Source organism: Monocercomonoides exilis (assembly GCF_001643675.1).
Source record: "Monocercomonoides exilis strain PA203 chromosome Unknown scaffold10-1930038, whole genome shotgun sequence".
NCBI classification, from domain to species: domain Eukaryota; phylum Preaxostyla; order Oxymonadida; family Polymastigidae; genus Monocercomonoides; species Monocercomonoides exilis.
Genome location: NW_027150555.1, coordinates 1,094,345 through 1,113,908, shown reverse-complemented (window position 1 = coordinate 1,113,908; position 19,564 = coordinate 1,094,345). Strand labels below are relative to the sequence as shown.

General features: G+C 37.4%; 6 protein-coding genes across 6 annotated transcripts; 2 read left to right on the top strand and 4 right to left on the bottom strand.

Moving 5' to 3' along the window:
- Positions 1-42: 42 nt before the first annotated feature.
- MONOS_18582 (uncharacterized protein) lies at positions 43-1,499 on the bottom strand. The gene has a single exon (XM_067871614.1). The coding sequence runs from the start codon at positions 1,468-1,470 to the stop codon at positions 424-426; it is 1,047 nt and encodes a 348-aa protein (XP_067732032.1). The 5' UTR covers positions 1,471-1,499; the 3' UTR covers positions 43-423.
- A 45-nt stretch (positions 1,500-1,544) lies between these two features.
- On the top strand, positions 1,545-5,121 carry MONOS_5555 (putative peptidase c14 caspase catalytic subunit p20). Its single transcript, XM_067875714.1, has 9 exons — positions 1,545-1,651; positions 1,708-1,843; positions 1,911-1,969; positions 2,026-2,314; positions 2,537-2,892; positions 3,113-3,914; positions 4,103-4,416; positions 4,537-4,619; positions 4,746-5,121. The coding sequence occupies exons 1-9, from the start codon at positions 1,564-1,566 to the stop codon at positions 4,887-4,889; spliced, it is 2,271 nt and encodes a 756-aa protein (XP_067732031.1). The 5' UTR covers positions 1,545-1,563; the 3' UTR covers positions 4,890-5,121.
- A 640-nt stretch (positions 5,122-5,761) lies between these two features.
- On the bottom strand, positions 5,762-6,622 carry MONOS_5554 (putative cathepsin B6 cysteine protease; the record flags this gene model as incomplete). Its single annotated transcript, XM_067875713.1, has 1 exon — positions 5,762-6,622. The coding sequence occupies one exon, from the start codon at positions 6,620-6,622 to the stop codon at positions 5,762-5,764; it is 861 nt and encodes a 286-aa protein (XP_067732030.1).
- A 317-nt stretch (positions 6,623-6,939) lies between these two features.
- Positions 6,940-10,044, bottom strand: MONOS_5553 (uncharacterized protein). The gene has a single exon (XM_067875712.1). It carries the CDS (start codon positions 9,985-9,987, stop codon positions 7,411-7,413), a length of 2,577 nt encoding a protein of 858 aa, XP_067732029.1. The 5' UTR covers positions 9,988-10,044; the 3' UTR covers positions 6,940-7,410.
- Positions 10,045-10,607: 563 nt separating this feature from the next.
- Positions 10,608-11,291, top strand: MONOS_5552 (dynein light chain, Tctex-1 domain containing protein). The gene is made up of 3 exons (XM_067875711.1): positions 10,608-10,713; positions 10,770-10,903; positions 10,982-11,291. Exons 1-3 carry the CDS (start codon positions 10,643-10,645, stop codon positions 11,161-11,163), a joined length of 387 nt encoding a protein of 128 aa, XP_067732028.1. The 5' UTR covers positions 10,608-10,642; the 3' UTR covers positions 11,164-11,291.
- A 134-nt stretch (positions 11,292-11,425) lies between these two features.
- On the bottom strand, positions 11,426-18,315 carry MONOS_5551 (uncharacterized protein; the record flags this gene model as incomplete). The annotated part of the gene is made up of 3 exons (XM_067875710.1): positions 11,426-17,995; positions 18,079-18,156; positions 18,193-18,315. The coding sequence occupies 3 exons, from the start codon at positions 18,313-18,315 to the stop codon at positions 12,101-12,103; spliced, it is 6,096 nt and encodes a 2,031-aa protein (XP_067732027.1). The 3' UTR covers positions 11,426-12,100.
- Between the last annotated feature and the right edge of the window lie 1,249 nt (positions 18,316-19,564).

Genomic DNA, 19,564 nt, shown 5'->3' with positions numbered 1-19,564 from the left:
CTCAATTATTTTAAATTTTAAACTTTTTTTAAAAAAATACTTTAAATCTTCAGTTGCTCATAAAGTTGATATTTGACATAGTCAGCTCAAAAAACATAAGCAATTTTTATTCATTTAAAACTCAAATTAGCAAAATACATAAAATGCCTACGAGTTAAATGATTATCTGAAAAAAAATATCAAGATAAAAATTAAACAAAAATTGTGATCAAAAAAATAAAACCATTTATTTGATAAATAAAAATAACTCGAAACAGTAAATATCATTAAGACAAAAGCTCGAAGAAACGTTTGCGCAACAAAAAATATCATCAACAAAAACAGTATAATCCAAAAAATGTATGATATCCAAATAAAATTATCTAAATAAATTTAATAACAACATAACAACACATTTAATATTACACAAGCAAAACTTGTATTTCATGATCCTTCAGTTGAAATAATCTGTTTTCCAGAAGAACCTTCCGTTCCCTTATTGCCTTTTTCTTTGGAATTAAAGAGATCCCATCTTTCTCGTTCTGTCAGAACCCACCAATACGTTTCGTCCTTTTTCCAGTCAGAGACACGATTATTCAGACATCTTCTGACCGATGGACGGACTAAAGAGAAATGCTCTTCGCTGTCCAAGTTTTTGCGAGCATTGTAGATATGGCTGAACCACGTCGCTATAAAGAACAACAAAAACGTGAAGACAGCACACACAACAACAGATATAATCCCTCCAAGCGTCTTTAACAGTGATGTAATATAAAACACAACTAAAAGAACTACAGTTATAATGAACAAAGCCCCTGAAATAGAAAGAAGCACAACAAAAGCATTTTTCAAATGAGATTGATCTAGTAATTTGAAATAGCTTGCGATAACCTCTCGTTGATCGCTTCCAAGCCAAACGTCTGTGTTAAAATTCTGATTCATTATATTTTTTGCAAGAGAATGCCTTTGAGATTCGTTAACTTTAATTTCAAAATTTTTACCGGTTATCATTTGGCGAAAAAGAGCTTCATTTGGAATTCCATTGCAATCAATGATTGGTTCGAATACACTGTTTTTCCAAGAATCCTGACTTAGGATAGTTTCGCACACGCATTTTGGAAAAGGAACATCAGGATCTCTTGGTGTAAAATCCGAATACATATTAATTGATTCGTGAGCAGATAGAGAAGAAGTGCTATTTGAAGTCGCTTCTTCTCCAATATTACTCGAAGTGTTGTAAGATGAAGAAAATTGAAGATCAACAGATAATGACTCAAATCGTTCTATTTCAATAAGTTTATTGAATAGCTCCTTCGTTTTTGCATCCAAAGAATTTGCAAATTCAATACAAGGCTCATTTGAATGCATTGATTGTGATTGAATAATTGCATCTACGCATCTCTTTTGATACTTTTCTGGTAAAGAAGCAGCAATTCTGTTAATATGCTCTTCATTGCAACTGAAAATATCAAATTTGATATTATCGTTCATTCATTAATGTTGAAAAAACGATCAAATAAATCAAAAATAAATAAATATGGTATATTCAAAATTATATTAAGGTTAAGTTGTTGGGCTTAAATAATGTCATTTGCCTGGGGAACGCGCGAAAGAGAGAAAGAAAAGAAAGACAAACAGGATCATTGGCTCGCAAAAAAGGAATATGTTCAAGGTATTAACTTTTGTATTGACTTTCTATTTTATTTTATAAACGATTATTTACAAAAGCTGTTGATTACATGAAAGAAAACAAGCTTGACGAAGCAATTCATTGCTTTTCCAATGCGATTGAGCGTCAAGCATCTTGGGCGAAATGTTTTTCCTTGAGGGGACAATGCTTTATGAAAAAAAGTAATCCTCAAAGGTTTGAAAATTTCGTTCAATATTTTGAGAGAGCATTTTTCAATATATTTTAATTACTTTTCTAATAGAGCACTTATTGATTTTAAGACATCAATAAATCTTGAACCTCGAAATGCAAGTTATTACGGTTTATTTTTTGTTGTTTTAAGTTATTTAACAACTATCTGCTAATAATTAAAAAAGGCCAACGTGGAGTTTGTTTTAGAAAGTTAGGGTTGGCAGATGAATGTGTGAAAGATCTGACATCAGCAATTGAGCTTGACCCTGAATGTGAAGCTTATTATTTCAATCGAGGACTTGCATATTTCGACAAAGGCGAAACATTACTTGCTTTAACAGATTACTCTTCAGCCCTAAAACTGAATCCTCGATCGTTTCGTGCATTATTTAACAGGGGTAGCTGCTTTCGACAAATGGGAGAATTAGATAGAGCAATTCAAGATTACACTGCTGCCACTGAAGCATCACCAAAGTGTGTTACTTTGAAGAAAATAAAATTTGTTCTTCTTTGCAATTTTTTTTCCGGTGGTTTTTTTTTATTACCAATATTTAACGTTGTCAAAAAATATTTTTATCTAATTTTTATTTATTCCCCTTATTTCTCAAACTTGCGCCAAACTAAATATTTAATATTTTTCCATTGTTGTCTTATCTCATATATTGTTGTTTTATATTCAAAAACCTCTGTGCACAGTGATTCTGCTGGGTGGAACAACCTTGGGCTCTGCTACTTTGAGAAAGGGGAGTTTCAGACGGCGCTGAACTGCTACGACCGCGCCATTCAGATCGACTTCAAGAACCCGTTCCACTTCAACAACCGCGGGATGGCGCATTACTCGCTGAAGCACTTCAGCCAGGCAGAGAAGGACTTCAACGACGCCATTGCGCTCGATGGGGAGAACGCGAACTATTACTACAACAGGGGGAATGCCCGCAGAGACAATGGAGATGTCAAAGAGGCGCTGGAAGACATCAACAGAGCCATCGAGCTCTGCCCAACCATCGCAGCGTATTACCACGCACGGGGACTCTGCTTTGAGGAGTTGGAAGGTATTTGATATATGAAATATTTGATGAATGATAAACAACCAATATTCACATTCATTTTGTCATTTAATTTTCAAAAACAAGATTTTTATTTGATACGTAATTAACACCATTGTATTTTGTATATTCTACTTCTTTTTTGACCATGTCTTCTTCTTCTTCTTCTTCTTCTTCTTCTTCTTCTTCTTCTTCTTTCTTCAATCATCCACATCTCTCCTCTCAGAGCTTGAGAAAGCCAACCACGAGTTCAGTTCCGCGATCGACCGCGACGGCACATTCATCCCGTCGTTCTACCACAAGTCGCTTGTCTTGCGTGTCCTGCAGCGCTTTGCAGAAGCCAGTGACGCGATCGAGCGTGCGATCATGCTGGACTCCTCAGACCGGCGGCTGTTTGAGGCGCGGGCGATCATCCTGACTGACACAGGACACCACGCCGAGGCCGTTGACGCGTTCACCCGCGCCATCGAGGACGGGCCGCCGTGTGTGAGCGACTACTACCACCGCGGGCAGTGCTACTTGCAGCTGGAGAAAGCTGAGGAGGCGCTGCTCGACCTCAACAAGGCGATCGAGCTCAGCAAAGAGGAGTTCGAAAGGAAGAAGAGGGAGGCGGCAGCACAGAGCGGAGAAGGAGCTGGGGGTGAAGGTGGGGCTGCGAAGAAGGCAGACGGTGGAAAAGTGGCTGTGCCTTCTTCATCGTCTGCGTCTGCAAGCTCGTCTTCGACTGCGCCGAACGCTTCAAAAGCAGGCGGTTCAACGGCTGCTGCTGCTGCTTCTGCAGATGGCACTGAGCAGAAAGCGGATGTGGATGATGGAGTGGATGCGGATCTACTGAACACTCGCTCATTGGCGTGGAAGTTTCTGAAGCGATTTGACATGGCGATAGACGATTTGACACGTGCCATTGCGAAAGAAGAGCGGGGGGAGTATTTCTTCAACAGAGGCGTGTGCTGGCACGAACTGGAGAGGTACAAGAAAGCTGTGAAGGATTTCACAAGAGCAGATGAGCTGAGGAAGGGAGATGCAAAGTGTGTTTATTCTTCTTTTCTTTGTTTTATTTTTTATTAAAAATATTAATTTTCTTTCACCACTTATTAACCTTTTCCTCGTTTTCCCCCCTTATTTTGAACATATTATTAATTACCAATCATTCACATGTATTTTTTTATTTATTTTTTTCCCCGAATCAATCATTTCGATTTCCGTTCAATAACAGTATTTTGTATCGTCGAGGCCTCTCATACTACTTCGGAAGGAGATACACCCACGCGCTTGCTGATCTTCTTTCAGCAGCACCAACTTTGTCTTCATCAGCAGGTGAGCTCACAACATCTGAGTCAACCTCTTCTTCTTCTTCCACTCCTTCATGTTTGCCTGACTGTTTATATCACATTGGATTGTGCTATGCGTGTTTGCATGAGTATGCGAAGGCTGTGGAGTGGCTGACAAAGGCGATAGAGGAAAGTGGAGTGTATGCGCCGTTCATCCACGAAAGAGCTAAGGCTCTGCAGATGCTGGAGAGATATGAAGGTTTGGGAGAATTTTTTTAACTTAGTTTTTGAAGCTTATTTGGATTGTATATTATTTCATTGTGTTTTTGTTCAAATGAAATATGCTTTTCTTTATTCTTCTTTTCTTTTCTTTTCTTAGATTCATTAAAAGATTTCAATGTGGTGATCGAGCTTCAGCCGCATAATGCCAAGGCGTTCTTCAGAAGAGCTTTTGTTTTCAAAGTTTGCATTTTCACGTGTTTTTAACTGTTAATTCAATGAATTTTCATTTTCAAATATTTTTCACTAAAATCATTCACTTTTTGTGTATATATGTGATTATTATTGTGTGATCGATAATTTTCACAGTCACTTGACAGGCTCGATGATGCAGCGAAGGACTTTGAGATGGCACGGCAGCTTGATCCAGAGAATCCAATGTATCTTGTCAACTACAAAAAAGTTGTTCTCACAGATGTTATTGAGTTGGACGAACCAGGAGATGAATTGTAAATAATAATAATAGTTAAATAATAGTTTTTTTTTTCCCCTATACAATTCATGCTTTTCTCTTCTTCTTCCAAATTTCACTCGCCAAATTTTCTTTGTTTTCGCTTTGTGATATTTTGTTTCTTATCTTGGAGATTGTGCTCTTCTATCTAACTTCCATTTCAGATATTTCTTGCATTTCACTCTTTCACAACACAAAGAGAAAAAAATTACACTTCTTTAAAAAGAGCATATACCAAATTTTTGCTTCACAGTTCATTGACAAAAAGTTATAAATTTCTACGCAAATCTTATTCACTTTTATAAATCTCTAAAGCATATAAAAATTTTTTAATCAACGGATATTATCTTTCAGAGAATGAATTTTTGAAATTAGGTTTGCTAATAATTGTCAATTTGAAATGTGAATATCCAATGATTTTGGTTGATAATATTAATTTAAAACTGGTTTATGATCATAACAATTATTCTTAAAATTGAAAATATAACAACAATTGAATGATTATGATATGTTACTTGCTATATTGCAATAGATGAAGCAAATTAATCTCGAAAATGTTTGTGGTATCTTTTCAAAGTTCCTGCTTTTTCATTTTTGATTATTGTTTGGTAAAAAGTGTGACGGACGCATAAGGTCATTGAAACATTACGTTTATATCAAAGCATTAGCTTTATAAAATTATTTAACATTGTATGATTATATTCAATATTTTAAAAATTAATTCTCTTAAATTTAAAAATGGATTGAAATACAGATATGAAAAAAAAGAAAAGAAAAGAAAAAGAAACTAATTCTCTAAATGATTTCGAAACGAAGGCCTCAAATTTCAAGCTGTTGAAGGATTCATAAGCTAAATATTAAACTTTTAATATTTCTAGCATGTTACGTTTCCAGCATAAAATCCTTCTTCGCAACCGCATTCATTAACGCCTCTAAGCATTCTAAAGTGCCCAGCTTCTCCCCAATCAGCACCCCATGAATTTTGGATGAGCCAGTATGGAACATCATTTTCAACTCCCCATCCAATCAACAAAACTGCATGTCTTCCGCCCATGTCTTTTCCATGCAAATGATGATAAATTCCTGATTTATAATGCATCATATCTTCATAAAGACGATAATTGAAAGCTAATGGGCCATTTTCCATGAGTTCCTTTTGAACGTCGTCCATATGAAAGACTTGCATTTTGTCGATTTTGTATCTTGTAATTGATGATCCATTCATGCATCTGGCTGGGCAGGCTGGAACTCTTCCTTTAATTGAAACATATGGCAAGCATTGTTCTGTTGCAACTCCATGATCTGCTATCCATCTCATTGATGTATCTCCTGCACCTCCATCGCAACCATTGTCATATTTGTCACAAGAAATCAAATCTTGTGGTGAAAGAACGCCTTTTGGGCAGCCTTTGATATTGAATCTATCTCCAACAGCTTCTGCTGATGCAAAAGCCCAGCAGCCACCGCACACTGTTCCTTGGTCTGCAATTGGGGACAACTTGTTCGGCCATTTTTTTCGTGCATCAAAGGATACGGGGACTGTGGATGGATCTGGTGCGAAATATTTCTTTGGTGCTTTGTATGTTGTTTTATCTCCACTCATGGCAAACATTTTTGCTCTTGTAATCATTTCTCTTGGATATTCGACAGCCTTCCACAGTGCTTTGGGATCATTGTTGATGAGTTCAACCAAATTTGTTGCATATATTGAGCTAAACAGCAATGTGAAAAACATCTGTATCTATAATATTTGCTTTTATGTTTTTGACTTCAAAAATTTATTGTCCCATTAGCGTTTTCTGAAAGTGTCAAATTTCAATTTTTTGCGTTTTTTTCACTTATTTGGAGGTAACGTGATTCGGGAAAAAAGATTTGAAATAGCGTGATTCCATTATTCATAATTCTGTTATTTACGTTTGTGCAAATTTTTTATGAACAGAATAATTATTTTGCCGTCAGTGCTGATTAAGAAATTTACAATAAATAACTTATCTATGCCCTTCTTTAATAATTTGAAGTTCTAACAAACAAAAAGTATTTATTAATATATTCGAAATCCTTAAAAGACAAAATGTTTATTTTGTGCAATATTCTTGATAAAATAAAAGTAATGGGTATTTGACATTTTTTTTCCTCTTCACAAAAAAATCAAAACTTAAAAAAACTCAGGCATTTTTTACTGTGTCTGCACTCATACAAAATTAAAAAACCTATACGTCATCTAAAATTTCAAGTAATGTTAAAGTCTATAATATTCAAGTTAAGTAAAGTTTCTCAAATTTTAATTTTGTAAATTCAAACACAGCACATAATGCATCACAAAAGCAGAGTGATTCCATAATAATAATAATAATAATAATAAAGATGAAAAAGAAGAAAATAAGGTTTTCACAAACTAAAACATAACAATTATTAATGACTAAATTTTCTTTTTTACAAAAAAACCTAACTATCATAAAGTACTATAACATTTCAGCAAATTCCTCAACATCATCTAATAAACTCTTCTCTCCAATGAGTCTTTCAGCAGACAGGCCTGTCAAATACCCAGGGGTATTTCGAGTACCAGCTTGTCTGTCGAAACTGGCGCTCAAACCAGATTTGCCTGCTCACTTTGCAAAACCTCCTCTTCTGCTGCTGATGGCGCTGGTTCTGATGGTGGATGAGAGACAAAGCACGAAAAGAAGAGGAAGAAGAGGAAGAGGAAGAAGAAGAGGAAGAAGAAGAAGATGCTAAACAATCATCTGTTATTAAAGATTTTAACTGAGATGAATATGATAAATAAGGTACTGATGATAATAACAAATGAGAAGAAGAGGAATTAAAAGTAGAATTCGAAGATGATATTGAAAATGAATCAGAACCAGTATCATAACCACAACAGCCAGAATTAATCAGATAAGCTTTGCCCGATGTCGATGAAGACGTCAATTTCAGCAGAAGAATTGAATAAAGCGGAGATTGTGTTGAAAGATCAGTCACCATTGGATGGAAACTGTATCTCCGTTTCACTTGAACCCACATCGGAAGCTCAAAATTGTGGGTTTGTGAGGAATTCAATGGAGGAATGGAAGAAGAAGAAGAAGAAGAGGAAGAAAAAGAAATAAATGATGAATCTTTTGAAGAAGAAGAAGAAGAAGAAGAAGAAGAAGTCATTGGAAATCTTTCAGCATTGAAAGGGAAAAAACATTCGAATTCATCATCATTTCCATCAGAACATGGAGCAAATGAAAGAAGATTTTGATCTGTTTGTTTGAAGTCACTTGCTAATCTCTCTTGTTTTGAGGTAATTTGTTGGCTTGAAGGAAATAAACGAGAAGAAGATATGAAATCTGAAGAATGTGGAGAAGAAAAAGAATATGAAGTTGAAGAAGAAGAATTTGAAGAAGAATATGAAGAAGAATTTGAAGAATTTGAAGAAGATAACGAAAGAGAAGAATAATTTTGAAAAACAACAGAATATGTCTCAAAAGGTGACGGTGCTTCAGAAAACGACAAAAGCAAATGAGACAGAAGATTCACTTCTGAATGCCTCAAAGCAGCCTTTCTGCCATCTTGTTCACATGATGCTTCTGGCAAAGGAAATGAAGGATCACTCAAAATTAATGGAGATTCAAATGAATCCTGAGTCGTCTGTGTTAAAAGAAAGCTGGTTTTGTCTTCTTGTTTGTCAACTTGGTTACAACCAATAAATGTGCAGTTGATATTTTGATTCAACTGAGCTTCACCGATTGATGATAAATCTTCCGCTTTCTCTATCTCTCTCTTTCTGCCTTCCTCTTCATTCTCCTTCAACAATTGCTTCATTGACTCTGAATCCATATTTCCAATGTTCTCCCTCAGCCCCTCTTTCCTGTCATTCTTCATCTCTCTTCTCTGCTCTGCTTCTTCAGCTGCGTCCCACATTTCTTCTTCTTCTTCGTCTGAAAACATCTCTTTCCTCACCCACACCCCAAACCGCTTCAAAAAAAGCCTCGCTTCAGCAATCTGCTTCTTCCATTCTTTTCTTTTCAAAGCTGCAAATGATTCAACATTTGCTGTGCTGTTATCGTCTTCTTCTTCTTCTTCTTCTTGTGCTTCAAAATTTCCTTCTTTTGCATTTTCCATACATTCTTCGTATTTCTCCTTCTCTTCCTCTCCTTTCTTCTTCTTCTTCTTCTTCTTCTTCTCTCCCCTCCTTCCCAAAGCACCCCATTCCTCCCCTTTCCTCCTCACTTCCACATCCTGCTGCGCCCACCTCTTTCTCATCATTCTTTCTTCCACCTCTTCCACCAGCGTCTCCCTTCTCCCATCCACAGTCACCTCGCAATCCACACTCACTCCCTGGAACTTCTTCCGCAGCACACTCCACCGCTCCAGCGTCCGTGCCAGCAGCTCCTCTGACGATGCATAGTCATCTGGTACACTTTCGGATTCTTTGAGGCGGGCTTGAATGGGATTTTCTGCTGTTGTTGTTTCTACAACTGGAGAATATGAAGGATCAAGTGATGATTCAAACAAATTGTGTTGAGGCAAATTGGATGATGATTGCAAGACTGGAGACGAGGAAGTTCTATGTTCATGAGAAGCATTGAGAAGAAGAATTGTTGAGGAAGGAGAAGGAGAAGGAAATATGGAAAGTGGTGATAAAGAAGAAGACGATGAAGAAGAGGAAGTTGATGATGATGAATTGGTTGATGAAGACATGAATGAAAAAGATGTACTTTTATCTCTGGGCTGAAAAGATAAAGAGTAAAAAGTTTTATGCTCATTGATGTAACTGTTCGAAATTTGCTTGTTGTCATAAATTGTTTGCTTCCTAAAACTGTCTTGTTTTAATGTTCCTCGATCGTCTTCTTTCTTCTTCAGCCTTTCTTTCATTTCTTTTTTCCATTCAAAATAATCTCTTCCAAGTTTGCTTATCATCTCAATTTGACTTATATCTTCGATAACTTTATTATCATTCTTGCAAATTTCATCGTACCAGCTCTCCTTTCCTTCTATTTCTGCTCGTTCACAACGATTTTGTGAAAATTCTTCATCTTTTTTCTGATCTTCACAATATATTTTTTTATTAGTTTTTTCGCATCTCGCGCATTGCTTTTTTGAATATTCATTCATGAGCTCTTCGACTTCCTTAACATCTTCTCCTTTGTTATTTTTTGAGAAAAAAGCATTGCATTCATTATCCTCAAAAATTGAATCGTTTTGATGTGCAGACGAAAGATAATAAGATATAAGTGAATTAAAATAATCTCTCCTTAGCACCAATTCTTTTTCATCGGATTTAAAATTCACGTTGAATGACTGCACTTGTTTAAGGGGAAAGCGTATTGACGAAGCTGTTTCTGATTTGAAGAAATTCCCAAAAGTTGTTTTCGATCTTGATAAACTCTTACAACCTAACGTGCGATCGCAAAAACTGATAGAATTTTCGTTATCGTCGGTTTGGTTGGACATTCTTCCTATTTTCTTCAAAATAAAAAATCGGTAAATTCAAAATTATAAAACACAATTAAATAGTTTCTTTTCAAAAGAATAATAATTTATAAAACTTTTTCAGTGGAGCATTGGACAAAAGTGCAGCAATCATCCATCTTGATAAGAAATCAAGTTTTTGAATATTTTGAAGTGTGTAATTTTTGATCAATTTTCATCTTTTTCTCATTTCATCAACATTCATATAATGTTTTGCATTTTGCAGCAATGAACCATTTTTTGCCAGCTATAAAAATTGGGGTAAATACGATCTATCAGTTGTATTTCATCTTTTAAAATGATGGAAGAGGAAGGCAGAACAGTTTTGGTTGAAAACACTTATCAACTTGGACCTTTGAAAAAAGAGAAGTGTGAAAGTTAAAATCCAAATATGCAACGTTTCAGATTATCATGAGATTTTTTAGAGTTTCTTTTGAAAAAATTCAAAAAATCGCTGAAGACGTTTTGGAAAGTGTTTTAAAAGATGCAACATATGATGCAGCAATGGCTCCAAAAGTTTCAAAGAACATTAGTCAAGAGATCTTAACACAAATAAGCGGTTTTTCTTTGCTAGCATTTTCCATTTATTGTTTAAGATTTCTTTTAATTACTATGCTCACACGACTTTTAATTGTAGAATTGCATTACACCAGATATAAATTTGCTTGTCAAGTCACATTAGGAGAGATAAAAGATCAAGGTGTTCGTATTTCATCTCGGTGCCTCTGGGATCCCACATACGACATATGCGTCTCCGCAAAATATCAAAAAAATCAACTATTTGCTTCGGCTCTTATTTTCTGCATTTATTTCCTTTGAATCTGTTTTTAATAATTTTTAATGTCAAATAGCTTTTCTTTCCAACTCAAATCTTCCACTTCACGTTTTCTGAACTCATTGCAATAACTCTTGGGTTTCGTCTGCGAAATAATGTTGATGCTATTGAGGTTTAATGAATTTGTACAATATTACGGTGATTGGAAAATAATCAAGAAGATAATCTTGAATTATTTTCGTTAAAGAAAAATGAATTGATATTGAGGTAAAAATAACTTTTTCATGATGGAACGAATAATTAATCATTGAATGCTTTAAATTAATTATAAAAATAAAAGCACAACTTTTAAATTGTCAACCATTTTTGATTGAGAAAGGAATCAAGAGGTTGAAAGATCGTACACAAAAAGTCTTAGTTGAAAACATAACATAACATTTATAAATTTGTATTGAAAAATATTTATGCAAACTTAAATTTAAGAAAACCTATCAGCACAACTTAAAAACATCAGATAAAATAAATATATTTAAAGCATGTATTTGCGAGCGCTATTTACATGCAAGTATTATGAAAACATATCAAATTTTTAGGAGCATAGTTCAACAAAAATAATTCTGAAAAAAATAATTAAAAAATCAAACATGAAAAAAAATAATAATAATTTCAACAAATATTATGAAATTTTAGTCACATTGAAATTAAGGAATCAAAAAATAGCTATGAAACGATTTCTATTTGGCAACTGATGCAAAAGAATAAAAAATCGCCTCTTTCAACACATGCGATTATAAAGTTTTAAAAAGAAAAAGAAAAAGAAAAAAGAAAATTAAATTTCCGAAGTATTTTAAGTTATATCCAAAAAGTGAAGAAATTTGCAACACTTGCAGATATAAATTTTTTTTCAATCTTCAGAAAAACGCTTTTATCTCATCAATTTCTTTCTTTCTTTTTCCATAATTCGAATTAAAATCTGAAATATTAATTTCTAACTCGAATTTTGCTCTTCTTTTTAAGTAAGTCCTCTTTTGCATTTTCAACTTCTTTCGTTGTTTGCTTTTGTGAATCTTCCTTCAATCTTTTCAGACGAGATATTTTTGTGTCCTTTTCCTTGGGTGGCTTAGATACAACAGTCTCCGAAACTTGCGGCAATTTTGTTTGTGATTGTTGTTTCAGAGGTTTTCGCATCATTTTATTTTTCGCATCTTCATTTGATTTCTTCTCTTCAGTCTGCTTTGATATGCTTTTGCGCTGTTGCGAGCCATTTTGTTCATTGCTTTCTTTATTGCCATTGAACACTTTCTTTTTTGCAACTGTTGTGATTTTCACCTCTTTTATATTGTTGCTAGCTTCTTCAAAGGATGATTCCACACTTTTTGAATCATCTGCCACAAGATAATTATATGAAGGGTCATTCAATTCATAAACATTCTCATCCAACACGCTCAATCTGTTAATCACAATATCAGCATCAAAATCAGCACACAAGTCTTCGTTCATCACAACAAGCACCAGTCCATCGATGCCTTCTTCTGACTCGTCGCTGAGCGTCATCGGACCAAAAGATACGTATGTCGGCTGATCACCCACACGATACTGATAAACTGGCTGCATTGCATCAGGAATAACCGAGTGTTCAAAGTCAACTTGTGATCCAGCTGGTAATGATATGTTCAAAGTATAACCGGAGCCTGCTCTTAATTCAGTAAAAATGAATTGCCCTCTCACCAATTCTGTTGTGTTCGTTCCATTTGGAACTTTACCTGTTCCATTCTCTGAGACAGTCAGTATCGCGCTCCCAGACGGAATTGGATATGTAACATTAACAACAGCTGCGACTGAAAGGTTTCCTGTGCAATTGCAATTTGTATATGCTCGAAATTCTCTTGGACTAGCAAAACATCCAAATGGATTCTGAATAGAAAGCGATTCAGGCAAATAACGTTCAGACTGAGCTTTGCTTTTCGGTATCACTCGCTGATTCATAGCTTCCAAAGCACGAATTGAAGGTTGATTATTTCCCAGTGGATGCACAAGAGAATCTATCCAATTCTTTTCATTTTGCACATTATTAAGGTAGCTTGCTTCGTTAAGTTGTCTTTTCTTTAGCCAATCACTTGTGAACTCTTGCAGGGCCAGATCAACTGGATTGTCATTCACTGAGTTTTCATTACAATCAGATGAATAGGAAGGAAAAGTTGAACAAGGACATTTCGGACATGGCGTCGGACGAATAGGAGGACACGGAGGAATCGGCCAAGGATCAGATGAACTTGACTGACAATTGCAGCTCAGGTTATTCAGTTGAACATTGTTCAGATCGGTCGAATTCAAAGAATGAAATTGGCACATTAATAACACTCTCCCTGCAATGTATCCACCGTTGCCTGTTTCATTCACTGGAAGATCAACTATTGCCTCTTCATCTTCCGGAAAGACATCAAAAGGAACAGTCACATTTGTCCGGTTTCCATCTCCACTTCCATTGTTCCCTCCGCACGCTGGAACATCTATGCCCACTGCCGTATAGCTCCCGGGAAGCACCCCGATGAATGTGTAGTGCCCGTTCTCATCTGTCAGTGTTTCTGCGAGCACGTCATTGTTTTCGTCAAGCAGCACAACAACCACGCCTTCAAATCCATCTCCGTTGCACATTTCGTCAGTACCGTTGTGGTGCACATCGCAGAAGACGCATCCAGAAACTGGCCGATAACACTCCACTTCGCAGAAAGGCATCAGATCAGCAATGTGCTCGCGCCCAGTTGTCGACTGCTGGTTCACTATGACGTTGACAGACGAGGTTCCTCTCACATAATCTCTGCTCAATTCATTCACTTCGTTTTCGCAGAAGCTGAGATCTGCACTCACATTGAAAACTCCGCTTGTTGCTGGATAAATGTAATAAACTCCGTTGCTGTCTGTAACAGCTTGTGCAACTTCGCCTGTTGCATCGTTTGTTGCTGTTATTATCATTCCTTCAGCTGGAGCTGTGCAAGATCCATTCTGGAAGCAATCATAGCACACGGTTCCAGTGATAACGTGGTTAGTTAAGCACAAAACATGATTAAAGATAGGCAAATTCTGAAGTTCCACCGGTTCTTCTTCGCTTCCAACGTTCACAGTTATTTCCTTCACAAACTTCATTCCTGTATCTTCTGCTGTGGGGAATGGCGCTATAAACAAATAGTAGACACCTGCTGGAACTCCAACAAACGAAGCAGCCGATCCTCGAATTGGAGCTGAAGCAACTGTTTTCATCGGATCGTCGTTGGGCAAGGGAGTTGTCAGCACAGCATTCATATTGTCAAAGGCTCCTTCAATTTGATTTTCGTCGCACGTACCGTTGTCATCGCAATCCAAACAGAACGAAACAGAGAAGTTCTCAACTGGAAGATCGCTGCATTCCTCTGCACAATATGGAGTGAAATTAATCTCCAATTCAGTTGCTGGTTGATCAATTGAAATGGTTCGGCTTAAAACCTGCGGTGTTGCTCCGCCTTCTGTGGCAGCACAATCAACAACTGCAGTCAGAGTGCCAGTTGCTGGAACTTCCACAGTCATCGAGTAATATCCTGTTGAGTCAGTAATCACTGCCAAAGGCTGCTGCCCAGCAGACGAATACGTCACAGTCACATCAGAGAGTCTGGGTGATGCTGCTGTGCATGCGCCTTGCTGCTCACAGTCTAAGCACACAATTCCAGATATGGTCGCTGCACAGAACTCATCAGAGCGCAACAGAACAAGAAATTCTGGTTGTTCCCCGCTCTGAACGTGAATTTCCTCCGTGTGATCCTCTTCTCTGCCAACGCCGCTGACTATCATCGTCAAGTCGCCTTCGCAAATAGAATAAAAGTGTGCTGTTCCTGTGCTATCTGTCCTCGCAAACCAAATTGTCGGATCGTCTGGCCCAGGATTAATGCTGATCAACTCCACATCCCGATTGCTGAGTGCAAGCAGGGCTGGTGAATCTGCTGAGAAAGGCTGGCACTCTCCGTCTGTGCAGGAATAGCACAGAACGATAGCTACGTCGACGCTCTGACAAGGAGGAGGAGGGCAATCATCCACACAGAAAACGGGGAATTCAAAAGATTGATCTTGATTGGGTTCAGTGACTTCCAAAAGATAGTTGAAAACTTGGGGGTTTTCTCCTCCAGCCGTACTTTCGCACGGAACAGATACTTCAATTCGTCCGTTCAACGGCATTAAAACAGAAAGATCGAAAGAGCCGCCTTCGGTAGTTTTGTCGCTAGCAACTAGAGATCCAGTTTCATCATAAATGTTGATGGGAACATCGAGAAACTTTGGTGAATCTGATGAGCAAGTGCCTGTTTCTTCGCAATCAAGGCACACCACGCCAGTAATATGAGATGTGCACAATTCTTGGTTCTCAAGAACGACCTCTACAGTCGGGTTTGGATCCTCTGGGGTGAATCTAACAGGCATGACGAAATCTGGCTCATTAACGCCAACAACTGTGAGAATATAACTTTGAGCGCATATATCAACAAATGCAGCCACCCCATCGGAATTTGTTGACGCAATGTGCACTCCTCCATCAGGTCCCGGCTCAGATTGATCAGGCTCCAAACGAATCATCCGCGAATCCAGCATGGCTCTCCCTTGAGAGCCTTCGGGAAACTCTGTGCATTGACCGCCATAGCAGCTGTAGCACAGCACGATTGTCGCAAAGACCGGAGAACACTGGTCTTCGCAACGGTCGTAGCAATAGACCGCAAAGTCATGGAAAACCGTACTTCCTGGAGCGAGGTTAGGATCATAAAAGACTTGGTGTTGTTCTGGCCCACCAGCATATTCTGGGCAGTTGACTGTCAGATCTATCATCAGATCTGACGAAGGTTCGTGTGCTATCTGAAAGTCGCCGTTGGGATCAAGAAGCACTCTGCCATAGACAAAGCCGTCTAACGTTCTCAGCTCGGCATAGCCGTCCGAAATAGGCGGAGAGTCCTGAGAACATGTCCCAGTTCTGTCGCAGTCCAAGCAAACGTGCCCATTGATGGTGATCATGCATTGGTAGAAATCATTAAACAGAAGCTCGACTCTCGCAAGCTCGCCAGGCTGCAGATTGATAACGTTTGATGCTGCAGAGTAGCCAGATGGATCATACAGCGTCACTTCGTATTCTCCAACACACACTTGCGGGATGAACGCTTCTCCTTCATCGCTAAGTTGCAATGTCTGCTCAAACAGGTCTCCTCCACTTGGATTGAAGATCTGCCTGACCACAACTGTGAACCCGCTAAATGTTCCAGGTTGCTGTTCAACCTTTGCACAATTGCTGTTATCACAGGTGATGCAGGCAACAACATGGATATCACCTACATCGCATGGCTTTTGGCATAGATCTTCGCAAACGATAGGAAAATCGATTCTCACGTTCGTGCTACTTTCAGTGATTTCCAAAGGCTGGATTAGCATCGAGCTATCGTCAACTTGGCAATTTGGAAGCAGTTGCACGTATCCGTTAAACGGAGGAGTTAATGTGAATGATACATCTCCATTGGCTTCCGTTGTACCCTCTGCTACATTTGCGCCCGAACTGTCAAGCACTACAACATGTGTTTCCGGAAGAGGCTGGTCGCTGCAAACTCCTTGATGCTGGCAATCGAGGCAGACATGCACGCTGACCTGGGACTGGCACAGCTCGCTGCGCAGATACGTCACTCGGGTTGGCTGCTCTGTGTTCTGATCGATGACTATGTCTCTCTCCACCGTCGGGTCAATCCCAGCTCCATCTACAATCAGTGTGTATGTGTCATAGCAGACATCGTAAAGAATAGCTGACCCATTTTCGTCTGTGTATGTGAAATACACAGGCTGCCCGTCAGGAGGGATTTCACTCGACTTGAGAACCAGAGCGACATGACGTCGGTACAGCAGCCTTTGCTCCTCTGAGCCTGGGTCTACTGAAATGCAAGTGATGTTGTCGCATGTGTAGCAGAGCTTTACGACAACAGCCCTTCTTTCGCACTGCAACGCATTGCACCTATCTTCACAGTCGAATGGAAGATCGCTGCTGATTACCTGTCCTGGCTGAACGTTTGAAATAGTGAACGTCTTCGTGTGGTACGTATCCTCGTCTTCTGGTGAATCACAATCGATCACGACTGCGACTGTTCCGCTGGTCTGCGCCTCTACGTCGAACGAGAAATGCCCGTAGGCGTCTGTGCCTGCCACCTGCACTGCAGGCTGGTCGTCTATGCGCAGATACACACGCGCATCGATAACTGGATGCAGTGGATACGGACCGCAGGTATTGCTGTCGTTGCAGTCGAGACACACAACACCAGTAATTGTGCCTTGCGTAGCTGCAAGACCCACTGGTAAGTTGGAAGAAGCAGATGGTGCCTGCGAGCGCATCATCACAGGAAGGCTTTGCACTTGTGAATTTGCAGAAACAGATGAAATAATGTTGTTTGTTGAAGATGGATCCAACTTAGTTGAAGGTGTATGTGACTCTTTTAGCAATAGTACAACGGCAGGCTGTTCAACAATATTCTTGTGTTTATTTGAATGTGCAACTGCCTGTTCAATCTGTACTTGCTGTGTCATACCATTGAATTGTTCCGTTGAAGCAACATAAAAGATTCTTCTTTCTTTGTTTGAGTCTTTGCTTTCAATGCTATCTCCAGCAATACACACTGCGAAATGTCCCGTGGAATCTGTTTCGCATGTAACTTTGAAACTCGAATTGACAAAGATATCAACGAGACATCCTTCAACGGGCTCCAAAAGCATAGTTTCTTTGTGGTTTTCTTCTTCAATTTTTGGTGAAGACTGAAGATTTTTCAGAACTGTTCCAGATAATAAATAAACTTGTTTATTCTCTTTAAAGCTTCCTGTAGATATCTCATTAATCTAAAGTTATAATATTTTTTTTTCAATAAAAACATAAAGGCATAAGCCAATAAAATCCTTGAGCAAAGAAAGCCTTCACATACATTCGTATCTTCCAAACAAAGAATTGTTTCAATAACTTTAGTTTCATTTTTAATGTTCGCGAATATAACTGCTATTTTCTGTTTTAAAAAAATGTAAATTACAAAAACAAACACGATAAAAGTTGTCCATGCCATTTCAAAGTTGTTTCTTTCAAATGTATTTTCTATGGAATGTATTTCAAAAGAAAGGCTCTCCATCTTCTTAATAGGCCTGCGTAGTATAATTGCAACGTCCATGGGGGAACTTAAAGATGTGTCGAACTCTGGTTTAAAGGTTGAAATGCTCAGTAAAAGAAAAAAATATGTTTAATCTGTAAAAACCTGTTAAGATCTGGACTTTCCCTTTTCGAAAAAGGATTTCTTTTTCTGGTATAGAAGGAGCAACAATTGCATATGATGAAATATCTTTCAATAACATAATGATTATTAATTTCTCCAACATTAAAAAATCAAATTCCAAACTTAGTTTGCAAGATACAAAAATCGTATGAAAAAAATATGGAGAAAATTCAGCATTTTTAATATTTATTTGTAATATTGAGTTTGAAAGTTTTGAAATTTGTGCATTCAATGTTGAATGAAATGAATTTTCTTTGAGCGGATATGAACCAACTTCGCATTTCACAATAAAGCAACACAAATATATTGTGGCTAATAACATCAAAAGTTATTTAACCACAGATTATCGGAAGATAAACTTAAATTGTTTTCGTCTACAGTTGACATAACCAAATATTTGTTTTTCCACCCATTACACAATTTTTCATGACCCAAGTTTTTAATTTATTGATAAAAAAACATTCAATAAAAAGAATGTGTACATTTAGGCCTTTGCTACAAAGAAATTTTTGATGAATCGTGTCGGTCGAAAAAAAATATCTGTGTCGAGTATTTTTTTTTTTTTTTTTTTTTTTTTTTTTTTTTTGTGACAGATAGAAAGAAAAAATAGCATATCGTGCTGAGCATGTCTAATTTATTTATTGAATAAATCATAAATCATTCTTTCAAATTGAATTTTTTTGAAATATTTTCTTTTTGGCAATAACGCTGCATTTGGGAACGGCGATTTTTTTTATGAAATAAGAATTCAAGAAATATTACAAATAGATATCATGTTCTAATTCATTTTTGATGTGCGGAAGTTATTAAAAAAGTTGAAAACAAAAATAAGGGTAACTATTTTTGAGAGCATAACTTTTTTCGTGGTGTTCATTATTGTGATAATTCATTGTCATTTGCTTAATAGTTTCAATCAATTTTCAAATGATTACAAATCAGTTCAATCGCCAAAGTTTGACTTGAAAAAATAGCTTTGACGTCATTGAATGGATCTATCACTTTTCAGGGTTCATTAATGAACATTCAAAATAAAAATTTAAACCGAAAGTTTTATCAGAAAAAATAGGGTTTCAAAAATGATCGCTTGTATCGAATAAAATGATAAAAAATAGGTGAATGAATTTATGAAATTCGAAAATTCGAAAAA